The sequence below is a fragment of the Coregonus clupeaformis genome, unplaced genomic scaffold (genome assembly GCF_020615455.1).
Source record: "Coregonus clupeaformis isolate EN_2021a unplaced genomic scaffold, ASM2061545v1 scaf0201, whole genome shotgun sequence".
Taxonomy (NCBI): Eukaryota; Metazoa; Chordata; class Actinopteri; order Salmoniformes; family Salmonidae; genus Coregonus; species Coregonus clupeaformis.
The window spans coordinates 204,036-223,527 of NW_025533656.1; the positions used below are offsets into that span (position 1 = coordinate 204,036).

General features: G+C 44.4%; 1 protein-coding gene across 3 annotated transcripts in view; it reads left to right on the forward strand.

Annotated features, from left to right (window-relative positions):
• The window catches only part of sorbs2a (sorbin and SH3 domain containing 2a), a 92,869-nt gene that overhangs the window by 42,844 nt on the left and 30,533 nt on the right, over nt 1-19,492 (forward strand). Inside the window, exons 3-10 of one of the 3 annotated variants that reach the window (XM_045214133.1) lie at nt 3,962-4,017; nt 6,065-6,154; nt 11,279-11,305; nt 11,501-11,622; nt 13,424-13,882; nt 14,835-14,964; nt 16,407-16,582; nt 17,817-17,883. In XM_045214133.1, the coding sequence (XP_045070068.1) occupies nt 4,008-4,017; nt 6,065-6,154; nt 11,279-11,305; nt 11,501-11,622; nt 13,424-13,882; nt 14,835-14,964; nt 16,407-16,582; nt 17,817-17,883 (1,081 nt within the window). In that variant the 5' untranslated portion in view covers nt 3,962-4,007. Of the gene's footprint in view, nt 1-3,961; nt 4,018-6,064; nt 6,155-11,278; nt 11,306-11,500; nt 11,623-12,342; nt 13,018-13,423; nt 13,883-14,834; nt 14,965-16,406; nt 16,583-17,816; nt 17,884-19,492 lie in introns of all 3 variants that reach the window. The other 2 variants (XM_041872159.2, XM_045214134.1) reach the window with 2 other exon arrangements.

Genomic DNA, 19,492 nt, shown 5'->3' on the forward strand with positions numbered 1-19,492 from the left:
CTTAGTGTATGTAAACTTCTGACCCACTGGAATTTAGATACAGTTAAATAATCTGTCTGTAAACAATTGTTGAAAATATTACTTGTCATGCGCAAAGTAGATGTCCTAACCGACTTGCCAAAACTATAGTTTGTTAACAAGAAATTTGTGGAGTGGTTGAAAAAAGAGTTTTAATGACTCCAACCTAAATGTATGTAAACTTCCGACTTCAACTCTATAGCTGTGTTCCGTTTCTTTTTGTATTTAAAAAACTCCCTAGTCCTTGCCGATGACAAGCATACCCATAACATGATGCATACCCATAACATGATGCATCCACCACCATGCTTGTAAATATGAAGAGTGGTACGCAGTGATGTGTTGTGTTGGATTTGCCCCAAATATAACGCTTTGTATTCAGGACAAAACGTTTCTTTGCCACATTTTCTGCAGTATTAAGTGCCTTGTTGCAAACAGGATGCATGTTTTGGAATGTTTTTATTCTGTACATGCTTCCTTCTTTTCACCAAGTCAATTAGGTTATCAATGTGGAGTAACTACAATGTTGGTGATCCATCTTCAGTTTTCTGCTATCACAGCTCACATCTACCAATCGGTGCCCTTTGCGAGGCATTGAAAAACCTTGCTGGTCTTTGGTTGAATCTGTGCTTGAAATTCACTACTCGATTGAGGGACCTTTATAGATAATTTTATGTGTGGGGTATAGAGATGGGGTAGTCATTCAAAAATCATGATAACCACTATTATTGAACACTGAATGAGTCCATGCAACTTATTATGCAATTTAAGCTAATTATGCAATTTAAGCTAACTCCTGAGCTTATTTAGGCTTGCCATAATAAATGGGTTGAATACTTATTGACTTAAGACATTTCAGCTTTTAATTTTTTATTAATTTCTCAAATTTTCTACAAACAGAATTCCACTTTGACATTATGGGATGTGAATACTTTCTGAAGGCACTGTACATATACACACACGCAAAAAAGCACATACACACATACACAAACATACTCATACGTGCACACACACACACACACACACCTTACAGTCAGGTAAGGCATGAACTTTCCAACCGGGCCTTTTTTCCATATTAATCATGGACAAGGGTATTTTCAGAGCCGATTTATCACCCATCATGTAGGCCATGTCCCTACAGCATTAAGGAATTACATTTGGTGTATGTTTGGTACAGGTACATATGGTACAGTTAGGTAGCTACCCTATTGTTGTAAGTTGGAAATGGCCTCATTAAAAGTAAGGTTAGCTTTGTTTCCAGTCGACAGCGAGGCAGGGAGGATACATAAAGACGTGTCAGATCTGAGGTACACTAATTGATTTTGATTTGCCCGTCAGCCGCGAGCTCAATCCTCCACAAGTGAACCATTTTGTTTCTGCCCGTCCCTCTGTTTGGCGCTCTGTCATAACTAGTTATGTATCTGTGGATCTAGCTTGTGACAGAGCCCTTGTGAGCAGGACGTTTATTTTTTTTGTCTGGTCTTTTGTGTGATGGTCTGTGTATCTTATAATATTAAACAATATTTATAGATTAATTTATAAATTCAGTTATCCATGTATAATATATTTTCAGTACTTCAAGTTCAGTTCGTATTATCATCCACATACAGTTGAAGTCGGAAGTTTACATACACTTAGGTTGGAGTCATTAAAACTTGTTTTTCAACCACTCCACACATTTCTTGTTAACAAACTATAGTTTTGGCAAGTCGGTTAGGACATCTACTTTGTGCATGACACAAGTAATCTTTCCAGCAATTGTTTACAGACAGATTATTTCACTTATCTGTATCATGCTTCACAATTCCAGTGGGTCAGAAGTTTACATACACTAAGTTGACTGTGCCTTTAAACAGCTTGGAAAATTCCAGAAAATGATGTCATGGCTTTAGAAGCTTCTGATAGGCTAATTGACATAATTTGAGTCAATTGGAGGTGTACCTGTAGATGTATCCCAAGGCCTACCTTCAAACTCAGTGCCTCTTTGCTTGACATCATGGGAAAATCAAAAGAATCATCCAAGATTTGTAGACCTCCACAAGTCTGGTTCATCCTTGGGAGCAATTTCCAAACACCTGAAGGTACCACGTTCATCTGTACAAACAATAGTATGCAAGTATAAACACCATGGGACCATGCAGCCGTCATACCGCTCAGGAAGGAGACGCTTTCTGTCTCCTAGAGGTGAACGTACTTTTGTGCGAAAAGTGCAAAACAATCCCAGAACAACAGCAAAGGACCTTGTGAAGATGCTGGAGGAAACGGGTACAAAAGTATCTATATCGACAGTAAAACTAGTCTTATATTGACATAACCTCAAAGGCCACTCAGCAAGGAAGAAGCCACTGCTCCAAAACTGCCATAAAAAAGCCAGACTACGGTTTGCAACTGCACATGGGGACAAAGATCGTACTTTTTGGAGAAATGTCCTCTGGTCTGATGAAACAGAAATAGAACTGTTTGGCCATAATGACCATCGTTATGTTTGGAGGAAAAAGGGGAATGCTTGCAAGCCGAAGAACACCATCCCAACCGTGAAGCATGGGGGTGGCAGCTTCATGCTGTGGGGGTGCTTTGCTGCAGGAGGGAATAGTGCACTTCACAAAACAGATGGCATCATGAGGATGGAAAATTATGTGGATATATTGAAGAAAATCTCAAGACATCAGTCAGGAAGTTAAAGCTTGGTCGCAAATGGGTCTTCCAAATGGACAATGACCCCAAGCATACTTCCAAAGTTGTGGCAAAATGGCTTAAGGACAACAATGTCAAGGTATTGGAGTGGCCATCACAAAGTCCCGACCTCAATCCTATAGAATATTTGTGGGCAGAAATGAAAAAGCGTGTGCGAGCAAGGAGGCCTACAAACCTGACTCAGTTACACCAGCTTTGTCAGGAGGAATGGGCCAAAATTCACCCAACTTATTGTGGGAAGCTTGTGGAAGGCTACCTGAAACATTTGACCCAAGTTAAACAATTTAAAGGCAATGCTACCAAATACTAATTGAGTGTATGTAAACTTCTGACTCACTGGGAATGTGATGAAAGAAAAAAAAAAAGCTGAAATAAATAATTCTCTCTACTATTATTCAGAAAGTTCACATTTTTAAAATAAAGTGGTGATCCTAACTGACCTAAGACAGGGAATTTTTACTAGGATTAAATGTCAGGAATTGGAAAAACTGAGTTTAAATGTATTTGGCTAAGGTGTATGTAAACTTCCGACTTCAACTGTAGTTTCTGAAATTCATGGATTTAAATTTTATTACATCAATAAATTAGATACATTCGTTTACATCTTGTTAGGTCCCCCTGGGAAATGAGCTGCAAAACTCAAGGATAGATAGATTAAAGGAAGGAAAATATAGATTAAAATGAAAATGTTTCACATTCCATGACTACATGCTTGTGATACTCGAATGCAGGAGCTACTCTATAGAGATACATCTACCCTAGCTACTGTATGACTATGTGAGGACTGGTGTCCAGCCTAGCAGTAATCCACCTGATTCAGAGGTCAAGACAAACACAAAGAACTAATAATTAATGTTCATTTTAGGCTACAAGCTGTATTGAGCCTCGCACAAAACTGGGGCAATGTTAATTCTTATGCCCTAACGCCAATGGGAGGAATGAATGTTGGAACTATTTGAGGAAATGAGGTCTGTTTTTACAACTGCACTGCTTTTTGTAATCAAAATGTCCCACTTAGAGACTTTAGTTTTTGAGTCAGACTCAAGTTATTCCTGATGGAAAACTTTAACGTTTGAGGTACAGTATATTTATTCTTCACAATGTCCATTTCACAAATACACATTGGCAGTTTACATGGCATGTCAAACTGAATTGCACCAGGTAATGTGAAAGAAGTAGGATTTATGTTTCTCTAAGGGCTTTACAGTGGGTAAGAATCTAACCTCTCTCTCTGATTCCTTTATTCCAGGAAAGTGTATCCAGCTACGGTAGAACTGTTAGGAGTGCTCTTCAACATGAATACAGGTATGTGATAGGCCTTTTTAAACACTACGCAACACACACACACACACACACACGCACACACTAGGATGTTGAACTCAAGGGATTGCGCTATGGCTGATCTGAATCATTTTGACGATCCATATCCATGTTTTTTTACATTTGCCAGCTGTTGAATACTGCTTGCTGCCGGAGTTGCTTAGCTATGCAAACTGTACATTAATTCATAGTTTTTTTATTTCAACAACCTCTCATTTGATTTGAATATTCAGATTGAAGCAAGTTCGCAACAGGACCTATCTTGTTTCAGAAAAGAACAAATGATCTGTTTGAAGACTTTTAGAGCCGTTAGAGGATCGAGTTTTGAATGAAGGATGTGCGATTCCATTCTTGATTAATTAAGCATTATAGAGCAAGGGTTGCCAACCTTCCTCCTGGAGAGCTACCCTTCTGCAGGGTTTCGCTCCAACCCTGCTCTAACACACCCAACACTACCAATCAGATGCTCACAGGACCTTGAGTTGCTGAATCAGTTGTGTTACAACAGGGTTGGAGAACCCCCCCCCCAATAGCTCTCCAGGAGGAGGGATGGCCACCTCTGCTCTATAATGTAGAAGCATAGAGGCATTACACATATTGCATTGCATTATGGTCTAGTTATACACCCACGTAATTCCTCTCATTCATAAATCGGCCTCCAAAGCTCCATCTTAAACTTGGCCCGCATCCAAAAGTGTATAGAGTATTTCACTACAGTAGCTATGATGACAAATCATTCACTTAGTGTTATTACACTCCTACGCCCTATGTTACTCTGCCAATGAAAGTCTTGATTTGTTCCTGCTATGGTAATTGTTTACAGCACGATACCTATCGATGTGCCAATAGCCTCCGCACAATCTAGAACGTTCTTATCAAGTCCACCAGGAATATGCTCTCATCAAGTGTCCACGACATTGCAAAGAGAGTTTTGCTCCAGCTTTGGTAATTGTTTACATCACGAGAGTTAATCAGGCACAGAATTAAATAAGACCCTTGTATTGAGATGGCAATAGCCTCCGCGCAATCTACGATGGTCTTATCAAGTTCCCGTAACATAAAAAATGAAGCAAACCAGGGCTGCGTTTAGCAGACCGCAACGTTGTGGAACGTTCAGATATAAATATATTATGTAGGACATGCGTGACTCTGACAGGTCTGTTCATGATATTTCTATATGCAACATTCCACAATGTTTACCTACTGAACGTTGTTGTGGGGAAATGTTTTTGATTCCCTTACCTTCGTAACGGCAGGGTGTGCTGAAACGTTTTGCATGCAGAGTGATTCTGTGCCCGCTCGGAGAAATAAACAGTGTTTCATTACTCCCACGTCGATGACCAAGCAAGCATGAATGTTAATCTGCCTTGAGGTCACAGTTCATATGAAGTAGGAAGGGGGACTTTTAATTGCTGTGTGTTTACTGCTTGCCAGAATCAACCAGAATGTAAACAAACACAAAATCGGTTAAGATAGATTTTGTTGTTGATTGTTATAGAATCTGGTTTATAGTTTTAGTTATATTCTGTATTGACAACATACTGTAAGAGAGTAGACACACAAACAGATAGACAAACAAAACGTGTGTCAGTTTTAAAGGTGGAGTCAGCGATATGACATCACAGTGGGCAACTTCCTGCTGACAGACAAACAACAACATAATTAAAACATGAGTTTGTTAGCCCAAAGTTGCCCCATATTGCTGAGTCCACATTACTGTGTAACTATAGGATACTGGGATGTTTGTCAGTACAGTTGACTCCCTCCATCCATCTTGATATGAGCTGTCATCCTCCTCCCGTCCCCATTGCTTATGAGAATGGAGCCGTTGAAATGCATGTGCTTTGCCTTCTCTTTCCTGGGGGCTTTGGCGTGTGTGTGTGTACGTGTGTGTGTGTGTGTGTGTGTGTACGTGTGTGTGTGTGTGTGTGTGTGTGTGTACGTGTGTGTGTGTGTGTGTGTGTGTGTGTGTGTGTACGTGCACGTGTGTGTGCTGCTTCTGCTGCCGTGGCTGCTGGCTGTGCTTTCCCAGATAGCGGAGGACGCGCTCGCAAAAGCGCTGCCTTGCTACTCACCCTGTCCCCCATGAAGCGTGTCCAGAGCGTCCCGAATCTGGCTACAGGTACTAGCACACACACACACCTAACACCTAATACACACCACTAACACAAACACACATATCACACACTAACAAAAAACCAACCCTTATGCCTAACACACATACACAGGCCTGTACAGACGATCATTGAGTCACACTGATGTTGAAGGGGGTAAGTGAAGGCCATGCTAACAGTCAGTCAGTGCAACTTTTGACTATATGCAAATAAGACATCATTGAGTAAATGACTGTAACAGTTGTTAATTTTGTTAAGAAACCATACCATTCTATTGAATAGATTCCTTGGTGGGGTTTCATGTTCTGTCAAGACATAAAATGTTGTTCAAATGTTGTCTTTTCTTCCACCTCAGCCCTGACATCATTCACTTCCTGTTACTTTCATTCATCTGACTTCCTGCGACAACCCTCGTTTGTCATCCTCCGGGACCGGCGTCCTCCTCGCTATCTGTCACTCCGTTTCCTCTCCTTTTTCCTCTGCTATCACTTTCTTTTCCTCCCCCTTCGTTCTCTTTTCATTCCTCTGAGAAACTAGATGGTTCATGTCAGTATCTCAGAGGTTTTGCTGTGATTGGGTAAGACGGGGCTCTGTTCGAGTCAAGAGGGAATTCCCAGCATGATTTGCAGCGGATGTGTGCGCTGTACACGGTTGGGCGTGACTGCTAAAAATTGTACTGTGGTGGCTCGAAACCATGGCAACCCTGACTCATTCTTACCATTTCGGCTCTGAGCTTGGGTCTAGTGAGAAACAGTCAGGTATGTTGACGTTGTGTGTTTGTCTTTTGATTTAGAGAGTAGCATCAAAGTTGGCCTCACTGATACAGGGTCAGATATTAGGCCATCCACTATGACTAAAGTCAGGATTGAGAGGTAGGATAATCTGATCCTAAATCTGTGCTAAAGGACAACTACCTTCTATCGCAACATCTACCAAAACACTCATCCAGGGTCAGATGTTATGCCATCCCCATTGAATAAAGTCAGGATTGAGAGGTACGATAATCTGATCCTAGATCCGTGGTTAAGCACAACTTCTACATCAAACACATATTGCTTGTGAGGGTATTGTACAGTCTAAAGCAGGGTTCCACAACTGGTGGCCCGCAGGCCAAATCTGGCCCGCCAGCAATATTATTTGGCCCCCCAAAGCCCCCCAAATTAATGATGAATATTGATGCAAAAACTCCTAAATGCAATGTCCCAAGAAGGAAGTTACTCTACCTAAATAATGCAAAAGTTACATTTTAACTTCATTCATGAGGAGAGAGAATGCAGGAGACAGTCAACTAATAAAGCAGGCAGCAGACCATTTTGTGGTGCTGAAACGTAAAGCTGCAACCGCAGCGCAATCAATAGGTGAACAGCGCCTGGTGCTGAAAATATAGCTAACTTGTTATGCAAGTGTTGCACAGCAACAGATGGAGAAAAACTACACCAGTCAAGTAATTCATTTCAACAATAAGCTTCATTTTAAAAAGTTAACTAGCTGAGGAAGGCTATGAGGCTTAACATAATAATCTTAATCTTAATCTTTCACAATAAAATAATATATGGCCTAAAATAAGTGATATTTTTTATTAGGCCTACTTACAATTGCAACTGGACAAAAATGTAGCATCCTACATAAAACAATAATTTAAAGTAAAAAAGGTGACGTCTCTGTCAATGTCTGTATCAGGATATCCTGCTCCTGTAACGACAGAACACACAGAAAATACTGTCAGCTTGAGACATAAATATCCCTGGATAAGCACTCACAATAATGTTAGTCTTTACTAAATACAGTCATTTAGACCACTAAGTTACTTACTCAATATGAAAAGTTGCAATTCCCTTTGGACACGATCTTGTGGATGTCGGGTGAGATGGATGTGATTTTGATGCACAGGCAGTTCTTGATTGACTTATGTGAAAGCCGGTTCCTGTGGTGAGTCTATATTGCGTTCATAGAGGAAAATGAGGACTCGTAGGTGTAAGTCGATCCAAACATTGTTAGCACATCAAATGCTAGTTTCTTTATTGTGCTGTATTCCTCTGAGCATGCCACCCAAACACACACAAGGACTCGGCATCCCTGATTTGGCTCGACGTCTGGAATTCAATCAGCTCAGTTTGAATTGCAGCCTCATCCAGCAAGGGTATCGTTTTCTTAGCAAGGGAGGATAATTCTCCGCCTGGGCGGACTGTGAGAGGATCACTACAAACGCAATGATATCCTTGGGCATGCTGTAGTCTTCAAATCTGGTGGAGAAGTTGTCACTCAGCTGCTTGTTGTCCCATCACCTCTGTGACAATGCTGCGGCCTGGTCCCTCTGCCTGTCCTTTCTTCAGTGTGCTGAAGTTCAGTAGCCTTCCAGATGACAAGTCCAAATCGAACAACTCAAGCTTCCTAGTAAAGGCCTCAAGTTGTTCCACCATGTCCACGACTGTTTTCCCTCTTCCTTGTAACTGCAGATTTAACCCGTTTAAGTGACAGAATGTCAGCCAAAAAAGCTGTGTGTGTAACTTGCAGTTAACGCTTCTGTCTGGGGCCACTTTGAAAGTTCTATGCTTAGATTCATAATGACGTCTGAGATTGAATTCTTTGCAAACAGGAACATTTTCATTGCAAATAAGGAACACTGGCTTGGCATTGGGAAAAGATGGTAAGATGAACGCATGTCTCTCTGTACGTTCTTCCATGAAACTTTGATTTTCATTACCACCTTTCTTTTGATACTTTTTGAGAGCGACATTTTCTCTTGCTATCAAGCTAGTAGGTTATGTATACCTGTTTTCCCCCACCAATCAACACACAGAGAAATAGAAAACAATTAAAATTGAATAGAGACATGGTGATTTTAGGCGCGTAATCAGATCGAAATTATTATGTTATTGTCTCTGGATTTATAATGTACTAATCAGATGTGTTAAAAATGTTGTTCAATTTGTAGTGTAGGTCAATTAATTGTGCTAATATTATATGCTAATGATGTTCTGACCTGCCGAACCTAGTTCACGAACCCTGGTCTAAAGGGTGTGGTGCACTAGCATTAAAGTTGGCCTTAATCACTGATACAGGGTCAGATATTATGCCATCCCCTATGACTAAAGCCAGGATTGAGAGATACAGTAATCTGATCCTAAATCTGTGGTTAACATTTTACATTTTAGTCATTTAGCAGACGCTCTTATCCAGAGCGACTTACAGTTAGTGAGTGCATACATTTATCATACTGGCCCCCCGTGGGAAACGAACCCACAACCCTGGCGTTGCAAGCGCCATGCTCTACCAACTGAGCTACACGGGGCCCAGCACAACTTCTACCTAAAATCTGCTGTATAGAACAAGTTGACAGATTCAAGTGCGGTCTGCCTCAGGCTGTTCGTTTTAGGAACCCAGCTAGTGCTTAATGGGGGGGTGAAACGTGACAGGACAATTTAGCGTTTTAATTTCCACGCCGTCAAAAGTAATAGACCACTCCCCCCTGTTGCTCATGGGTAAAGTAGTGAAACAACTCCCCCGAAACAAAAATATAAGGCAGCGACGGCTTCGCACACAGCAGCATCAGCTATTAACGACATATCCTGTCAACGCCGAATATCTCCGGTTACCCAGAATTCCCTGGGTGATGGCGTGCAGCGGGCGAGTGCTATTAAGCCGTGCCAGGGATATAAAAACACACTCCGCGCCTCATGAAATGTTCAACGCTCATTCCGGCTACACACACACACACACACACACACTTAAATTCCCCGACCCCGACTGTCTCATCCCCCTTTTAATGTATTTACGATATCAGTTTAAGAAGTAGGAGAGAGCTAACTTAGCCAAGCCTCCATAGAGTTTCTATGTCCTTTTTTTTATGACTTTGTTTTGGCTTCTCTGTCATCAGTTCCCACTGCTGCACTCTCCAAAGCCAGCTATAGTCAAACCTATTGGGTTTGAAATAGATGCATTCCACATAGTTAGGCTGATGTACTGCATGTATGTGTTCAGTAGACTCCCCCAACAACAAACCTAATCTTCTATAGTAGTGTTTCCTAAACCTTTCATTGGGGACCCCCAGTTCCACTTATTTGATCTATTCCAGTGCCACACCTGATTCAGCTGGTGTGGTAATTAGTGTAGTCAGCTGTGCTAGAAGACAAAAACATATCATATACCATCATATGTCAGTACGCAGCTTGGCTATATCTATACAGTCAATATTGTGTTCTTTGATAAAAGAAATGTAGCGACTGCAATTATTTATTTGGGTAGCTATACATTTTTATATCAGTTATTCCGTGTTACGTTGTTTTGAGCCCCATTGCGTGTCTCTAGCTGGTTAGCTGCTGTGTGGTCCTCTGTAGCTCAGCTGGTAGAGCACGGTGCTTGTAACGCCAAGGTAGTGGGTTCGATCCCCGGGACCACCCATACACAAAACAAAAAAAATTATGCACGCATGACTGTAAGTCGCTTTGGATAAAAGCGTCTGCTAAATGGCATATTATATATATATTATTATATTATACCTCTAATACTAGGTTTATAATCTCTATTCTATTTGACACTGATCCAAATGAGTGACAATAGAGTTAATAGCAGTTGGTATATGTGGACGGTATCACAGGGTCATGTTCAACAGGGTCATGTTCAAAACGTTTTGCAATGGAAAGACAAGCATTTCTTGTTGGACAAGTTCAGGTGGTATCTCCCCGTTTCACTCTGATTTGTTACGTTTGGTGCTGAATGAACATGACCCTGGTTTCCATCTCTCTTGTGTGCCCTGTGTCATAATGTCCTGGCTTTGTGTCTCGGCTCTATTGGCTTTTGTAAGGGCTGCGTTCAGAAGGGCACAACGTTGCGGAACGTTCAGATGAGAATAGATTGTGTAGAACAGACATGCCTCTGACAGCGCTCCATATTAACTGTATCCCTTCTATGTATCTCTGAATTGTCCCTTTTTCCTTCCTTAAATGTTCCTCTCCCCCTCTTTCAGCAGTCTGTCTCATTAATTTCAGAACATATCCAAGCCCCTGGATATGTATTCGGGCTACTGAACCCACCATTCAAATGTCTCTTCTGCTGCATATTGATGATGATCCTGCATCTAGATATGCATACCAAAAGTCACATGTTAATGTGCGTTTCTTTTCTCCTCACAGGGAGTGAGTCTCACTCGTCAGATTCAGGTAACTACAGTTCAATGTCTTATCTGATACAATGCTCACATCCAATTTATCTTGGACTATAAGCTGTGAAAAGGAATACATCATGTGTTGGCATCAAGGGGTCTAGTTGTTATGTAAGGCCTGTCGCCTATAATTGTGTTATGAGATGTGTGACTGTGACCTGTAATTGTGTGTGTGGCCCTGTGTGTGTTCCAGATGCTTGGAGGTCGTGCAGCACCGATGGCCTAAGGAACGGCGACGACATCAGTTCCTCCCTGGCCGCCAAGGGCTTCCGGAGTGTCAGGCCCAACCTGCAAGACAAGAAGTCCCCCACACAGGTGAATATATATATATATATACACACACACACACACACACTGTGCATTGTTGAATTCCTATACAGCATTTTAATGTGTTTAATCAGTTTAACCAGAGGATTCACACCACACTGATTGAGTTCAGTTGCAAAGCTATCATTGTTGAATCCGTAGTATTAAAGCAGTGTGAATCGTTCTTTATCAGGAAGTTTATAATGTGAATAAATCCTACATTCCTTCAGCACCAGTGCCTCCAGAGAATTTCCCCTGTCAAGTTTTTCTGTTGATTCAAGTTGATATGTTTATGTTGTTTTCCAGCAGCAATCAAGAGACTAATGAAAGATTCCTTTCCTCCCCCAGAGCTGTGCGTGTGTGTGCAGTGTGTGTGTGTGCGGTGTTTATGCGTCATTTTGGGACAATAAACGCAGCAAGGAAGCAGTCCGCGCCACACATCTCTTCAATCTTCTAAAATGATCTTTATTTGATTCCAGGCCACATTTTTATGACGTTGGGTTTTAAAGTGGAAAATAAATCACACCACAACCTCATAAAATGTAGAGAAAACCCCCCAATATATATTCCGGTCAAGGGTGTATTTTTCTTGTATTATACTTTGGACTGGATTTAGTCTGTCTCATATCATGATTACTGATTTAATGTATTTATTTATTTATATCTTTCCATTGATTAACAATGTTGTTTGTTGCTATTTTCATTCTCTGATTCTAATTGGCTGCCCAGGCTGTCAACCAGGTCCCCCTCCCGCCCCCTAGGAGAGAGAGCTACCCCTTCCCCGCCACAGGTCTTATCCCCCCCTCCTACAGCTCCCTCCTAGCCGAGACCCTCGGACCCGGGATGCTAGCCCTCTCCAACGAGAAGGCCGTCCTCAACGAGTCTTACACAGTCAAGAGCACATCTTCTTACTCCCACTACCAGAGTACTACCAACACTTCTGCACCCCAATCTGAACCAGAACCCAACCCCCAGCCCCCACAAACAAACCCTCAGTCCCCCCTCGCCATCCCCAATGACACCAGCAACGTCAAAGCCTCCACTGCTACTCCCTCCACCACCACCCAGCTTCAGGCTGCAGAGCGCAAGGTGTCCTCCCTCAGACTAACCCCCGTCACCATCCCTGATCCTCCCTCCCACCAACCCGTCCCCCAGCCTGAGACTCTCACCACCTCCCCTCCTCCCCCAAACCTTCCCCCCCGTAGAGACTCCTCCATTGGCCCCCAAAGCCAGCACACAGCCTCCCTCTCCGTCCAGATGGCCCCGCGGAGCCCCAAACCACCGGGGTCCAAGACCCCTACCCTGGAGCCCAAGGCCACAGCCCCAGCTTCTGTCCCTGGGGAGGGCAGGAAGGTGAAGGCCTCCCCTCCAGTTCCACCTCGACCGGCCGCAGCGAATGTGGTGGTACTATAACTGAGTTCCAGTTTCCTAATCAACCTCTGTCAGTTCTTCTTCAACAGCACCACTGTGGTTGGTCAGGCACAACCAACCAACCAGACTAACTGGGATTGTGTGCGTGTGTTTGTGCGTTTGTCAGAGGGATGGCCAGATTTAGAAGCACAGTGTGTTTTGTTCAGTGTCCAACATCTTCAAACACCGTGATTGCACTAATCCAATCTCTTACCCCACAGTGAAGGTAACACCAGTCTGCACACTATAATGCAGTGTGACAAAACACCACATAATTTCTTGTCACACACCGTTTCACTTCCTGTCCTGTTTGGACCACCCAACCGTGCACAGCCGCATCAGTTTAAATTCTCTCCCCCTCCCTTTCTTCCTCCTCTATAACCCCCTTCCATCCTACCAGGGCTCGCCTCCTCACCCCTGCTCCCCCGACCACAGCACCCGGCGCTCCCCTTACAACCGCCACAGCGCCGACTCACTGGACTACCTGGTGGGCCTCAAAGCCCTGTCGCCCACCCCGTACGCCCCGTCCCCATACGCCACCTTGGAGCGTGGCGGGGGGGACCGAATGTATAAAATTGGCGTAGTCGGCGGGGTTAGCATTAGCATGGTTAGTGCTGGTGGAAGTATCGGTGGTATGGGGGGCATGTCACCCTCGCTCTCCCCAGTGACAGTGTCAGCGCTCAGCCAATACTCGTCCTCCACTGCGGGCCTCCTGGAAGAGCTCCAGATCTGCAGCCTGGACTCCCCCGGCGGGTCTCCCACACCCTCGCCCACCCTCAGCCACATGTCGACCTCCGCGTCCACCACGGACACCGACGAGGCGCCGCCGCTAACTTCCACCACCGCTGCTGCCACTAACGTAACTATCCCCCCCTCCCCCACAACGTCGCTAACTACTGGCTACACCAAGGAAGCTTGAGTCCCCCCAACCCCCCAAAACTCTTACCACACCCAAACAATACAGTGTTCACAAGCTCCTCCAACTAATCCACTCACCCGTCTTGAGTGAGGCGCTCTTGTATGCCCTACCCCCCGTGTCCCACTGTCATAACATCTCCCTTCGCACTCTTCTGATGATTTTGTCTAACAACGTCTTTATGCACCGTGATCCCACCTTCGTAACGTGTCTTTTTTGTGTGTTTCTCACATCCCAAAATGTGAGGATTTGTCCAACTGTCATTAACTCTTAGGTACAACAACTTCTTTCCTATGTCTGTTCAATAGTTTATTTCATTGTGGGAGTTTTGATTGAAAGACCCACAATGTGACAATGATGTGACACTGTCTTTTACGTGTGCACTGTGTCATTTCTAACCAATAATGAAATCCCTGATTGAAATAAGTCCATGTTGTTTGCTGACTTCCAACTACTCAACAGGTGTCTTCCTTTTAACTAACCTGTTATGTTTCCTCTGATGCAGCACAATTTTCCAATACAGTCTGTGGCACTCCTCTCATAACAATCAGATTGACCTAGATCACTTTGGTCCTTACAATCTACTCGTAAAGCCATTTTAGTCTTACTGGTAACCTATTCTTATAACAGAGATCAATTCTTAGTACAGAGTCTTTGATTCTTAACCAACTGATAACATTATGTGGGTGTCTATCCCATCAGTTTTGACCACTATAAACGTTGTTTCTTGCAAATGGAGTGCACTGTTTTACCCTCTTGTTCTGATGTCTCTCCCCCCTCTCTCTTTCTCTCTCCTTTTCTTTTCTCCCTCTTTTTCTCTCCCTCTTCATCTCTCCCTCTTCTTCTCTCCCTCTACTCCCCTCGCTCTCTCTTTCTCTCGCTCCGTCTCCTCCAGGGCCAAGCTATTCAAGTGGCCATGAATGGAGGTGCGCCCCACCCCCAGAGGCCCTCCTCACCCCCGGCCTACCCCCCTCTCCCCGCCTCGTTCAGCCCAGGGGTGGTTCACGTGCAGAGTCGGCGCGCAGGTGAGAGCAGAGATCCCGACCGTGTCAGCCTGGGCTGATTTTTGAATTTTTGTTGACTTGTGTAAGCAGGCAGTTGCCCTGCTGTGAATCACAATGGCATATTAATGAGTCTACGTTTAACAAAATAATGTGCACAGAATAAGGCTTGACCATTTTTGTCCCGAGTCAACCACTACATAACCAAGCACTCTAACGCTAAGAGCGATCCTGAACCACAATGTACGCCTCCACACAAAGTAAGCCAATTGATTACCGGTATTCAGATTTCTACGAATACGTGTCATCACACCACTGTGGTGATTTACTTCAACCCATACTTTCACTTTGTTCTGATGTTGATCCCCTCAGTATTACTACCGCCCAGAGATAATGGCTCTTTAATGCACTTCTCTAGTTAGTTGATGTAATGGGACTATTTGCACCATTGAGGTTTGCAGGATATGATGTATTTACAACCATTAGAGGCAGACGGGACCTAATCGATAGGGGAACGCAATGGAAAATGAATTGCTGACAAAGTGGACCTGGCAGTGGGAATATGCTTAGTGGCGCATAACTCGCATCAGTGTTGCACAGCCCTACATTTACTTTGATGAACTGTATATACTTTATACACACTGAGTGTACAAAACATTAGGAACACCTGCTCTTTCCATGACAGAGACTAACCAGGTGACAGCTATGATCCCTTATTGATGTCACTTGTTAAATTCACTTCAATCAGTGTAGCTGATGGGGAGGAGACGGGTTAAAGAAGGATTTCTAAGCCTGGAGAGTATTGAGACATGGATTGTGTATGTGTGCAATTCAGAGGGTGAATGGGCAAGACAAAAGATGTATATGCCTTTAAACGGGGTATGGTAGTAGGTGCCAGGCACACCGGTCTGAGTGTGTCAAGAACTGCAACGCTGCTGGGTTTTTCACGCTCAACAGTTTCCTGTGTGTATCAAGAATGGTCCACCACCCAAAGGACATCAAGCCAACTTGACACAACTGTGGGAAGCTTTGGAGTCAGCATAGGCCAGCATCCTTGTGGAACATTTTTGACACCTTGTAGAGTCCATGCCTCGACGAATTGAGGCTGTTCTGAGGTCACAACAGGGTGCAAGTCAATATTAGGAAGGTGTTCCTAATGTTTTGTACACTCAGTGTATATCTCTAATAAACTGCTTCCCTACTACTATGAAGTGCTTGGCCAACCGACATTGTGGATAAGAGTGTGTGTGCGTGTGTGCGTGTGTGTGTGTATGAGATAGAGAATGTGATATGGAGAGACTGTGTACCTTTGTGTGTTTTCTGGGCCAGCCCATCCAAATCACTCACATCAGTTTACTGTCTTAACTTCCTTCTCTTCCTTCCTCCTTCCCTCTATTCATCCCTTTTCCCCCTCTCTCCTCCTCCACACACTACACACACACACACACTACACACACACCATACAGAAGGTTCAGAGTCGGTGACGCGTGAGTCGGTGACGTCGGGCCACACCAGCGTGAGCAGCACGGTGCCCATCGCCCGCTTTTCAGAGGAGGAGAAGCGGGTGTCTGTCATCAAGGCGCCCCACTACGAGGGCATCGGCCCCGTGGATGACACGGGCATCCCTATCGCCATTCGCACGGTGAGGAGAGGACACACATGCATGTACACGCAGTCAGACACGCGACAAGACAAGTGAAAAAACTCTTTGGACACGTACTTTAAGAACACATTTTAAGAAGGCTTAAAAGTTCTGTTTCATTTTGGCTACAGAGCAGTAAGCCTATATTTCCTACATGGCACCCTATTCCCTTTATAGTGCACTACATTTGACCAGATCCCTATGTAGCCTGGCCAAAAGTAGTGCACTATATAGGGAATAGGGTGCCATTTGCGATGCACCCAATGTGTGTTGTGGAGTTTCATGACTCACCATTGTGTTTTTCTTTGGGGAATGTGGAGTACCTCTGGCCCTGACTAGCCTTGTCTGCTGTCTGATATGTGAGCAGGGCCCAGTGGGAGGAATGCTTTTGAGATGTCAGCAGCTTTAGACCCCTTATTCAGAGCTCTCTCTCTCTCTCTCTCTCTCTCTCTCTCTCTCTCTCTCTCTCTCTCTCTCTCTCTCTCTCTCTCTCTCTCTCTCTCTCTCTCTCTCTCTCTCTCTCTCTCTCTCTCTCTCTCTCTCTCTCTCTCTCTCTCCGCCAGCTGTAATTAGGGACTTAGTCAAAGTCCTCGTTATTGTCCTACAGGGCCATGAGCAGCCTTTCTCTCTGTGTGTATGTACCCCCATCCGAGTGTGTCTGTGTATGTATCTCATCCGTGTATAAGAGTCCTTCAGACACTCGTCCTCGCTCTGTTGAGAGGCTGAGAGAGCATGGATACTGGGGGAGTAGGAGAGATATATATATATATATAGAAAAGCGTGAGATAGTTGCGCTGTGCTGTGTGCACTCACTGAGAATTTTTCTGGCTCCTCACGCTGGTAGCCATGGTATTAGCGGGGGTGATTGGCATTGTGGTGGCCAGGCTCGGGCCATCTGGGTACGTCTGGTCAAGCACACACACACTCTGGACTGAAAACGGACACTTTTCTGCCTAGTCAGGTCACCGTGGGGGTCAGTGTTATCGACTGGCCAAGAGATGAACTTCCCCTGTCAGCCGATGACACAACTGTGTGTGTGTGTGTGGGAGTGTGTGTGTGTGTGTGACAAACAAAAACACGTGGCTATGGACACAGACTTTTCTTTGCACATGTCCTGTCCATCTATTTGTCTATCGATCCGTCTGTCCGCCTCTCTGTCCGCCCATCTGTCTGTCTATGTGTCCGTCTGTCCGTAGCCTACATTGATTTATGATTGTTTTCTCTCTCCCCACAGACAGTGGATAGGCCGAAGGACTGGTACAAGACCATGTTCAAGCAGATCCACATGGTTCACAAAGCAGGTGGGGAGATCTACAGTAGACTGGAGACAGTACAGCGTGTCATTGGACGAGACGGGTGTTATTGCAGTGTGTACGGTCAAATCACATTTTATTTGTCCCATGCGCCGAATACAACAGGTGTAGACTATACCGTGAAATGCTTACTTACGGTCTGTCATTCCTTGCTGTTCACCAAGATGGGTCACACTCCTGGGCTGTGTGTGTGTGTGTGTGTGTGTGTGTGCGTGCGTGCATTATGTATGTACACTATATATACAAAAGTATGTGGACACCCCTTCATATTAGTGGATTCGGCTATTTCAGCCACACCCGTTGCTGACAGGTGCATAAAATCGAGCACACAGCCATGCAATCTCCATAGACAAACATTGGCAGTAGAATGGCCTTACTGAAGAGCTCAGTGACATTCAACGTGGCACCGTAATAGGATGCCACCTTTCCAACAAGTCAGTTCGTCAAATATCTGCCCTGCTAGAGCTGCCCCGGTCAACTGTAAGTGGTTTTATTGTGAAGTGGAAACGTCTAGGAGTAACAACGGCTTAGCCGCGAGGTGGTAGGCCACACAAGCGCACAGAACAGGACCGTATATTGCTGTAGCTTGTAAAAATAGTCTGTCCTCGATTGAAACACTTTCTACCAAGTTCCAAACTACCTCTGGAAGCAACGTCAGCACAATAACTATTCGTCAGGACCTTCATGAAATGGGTTTCCATGGCCGAGAAACCGCAAACAAGCCTAAGATCACCATGAGCAATGCCAAGCTTCGGCTGGAGTGGTGTAAAGCTCACCGCCATTGGACTTTGAAGCAGTGGAAACGCGTTCTCTGGAGTGATGACTCATGCTTCACCATCTGGCAGTCCGACGGACAACTCTGGGTTTGGCGGGTGCCAGGAGAACGCTACCTGCCCCAATGCATAGTGCCAACTGTACAGTTTGGTGGAGGAGGAATAATGGTAGGGAGGTGTTTTTCATGCTTTGGGCTAGGCCCCTTAGTTCCAGTGAAGGGAAATCTTAGCGCTGCAGCATACAATTACATTCTAGACGATCCTGTGCTTCCAACTTTGTGGCAACAGTTTGGGGAAGGCCCTTTCCTGTTTCAGCATGACAATGCCCCCTGACCTCAACCCCATCCAACACCTTTGGGATGAATTGGAACACCGACTGCAAGCTAGGCCTAATCGCCCAACATCAGTGCCCGACCTCACTAATGCTCTTGTGCTGAATGGAAGCAATTCCCCGCAGCAATGTTCCAACATCTAGTGGAAAGCCTTCCCAGAAGAGTGGACCAAGTCCATATTAATGGCCATGATTTTGGAATGAGGCATCTACATACTTTTGGTCATGTAGTGTATGGATGGACATGCATGTGTTGTGTGTGGGTTTCTCTGTGCCAGCCGTGTGTGTGTGTGTGTGAGAGAGAGAGATCGATCAAACCTACAGATGCACTGCAGCGATCTCTGCGCCGCTTCACATAGTCAATACAAGGCATATTTAATCTTAACAACGCACACACACAGCTTACTGTACTTCTCAAAGGATAACATCAATAGTCAGCCCTTCGTTCTCCTGGGTCCTTATTCGTTGATCTTCCGTATTCACCCTGCTGATA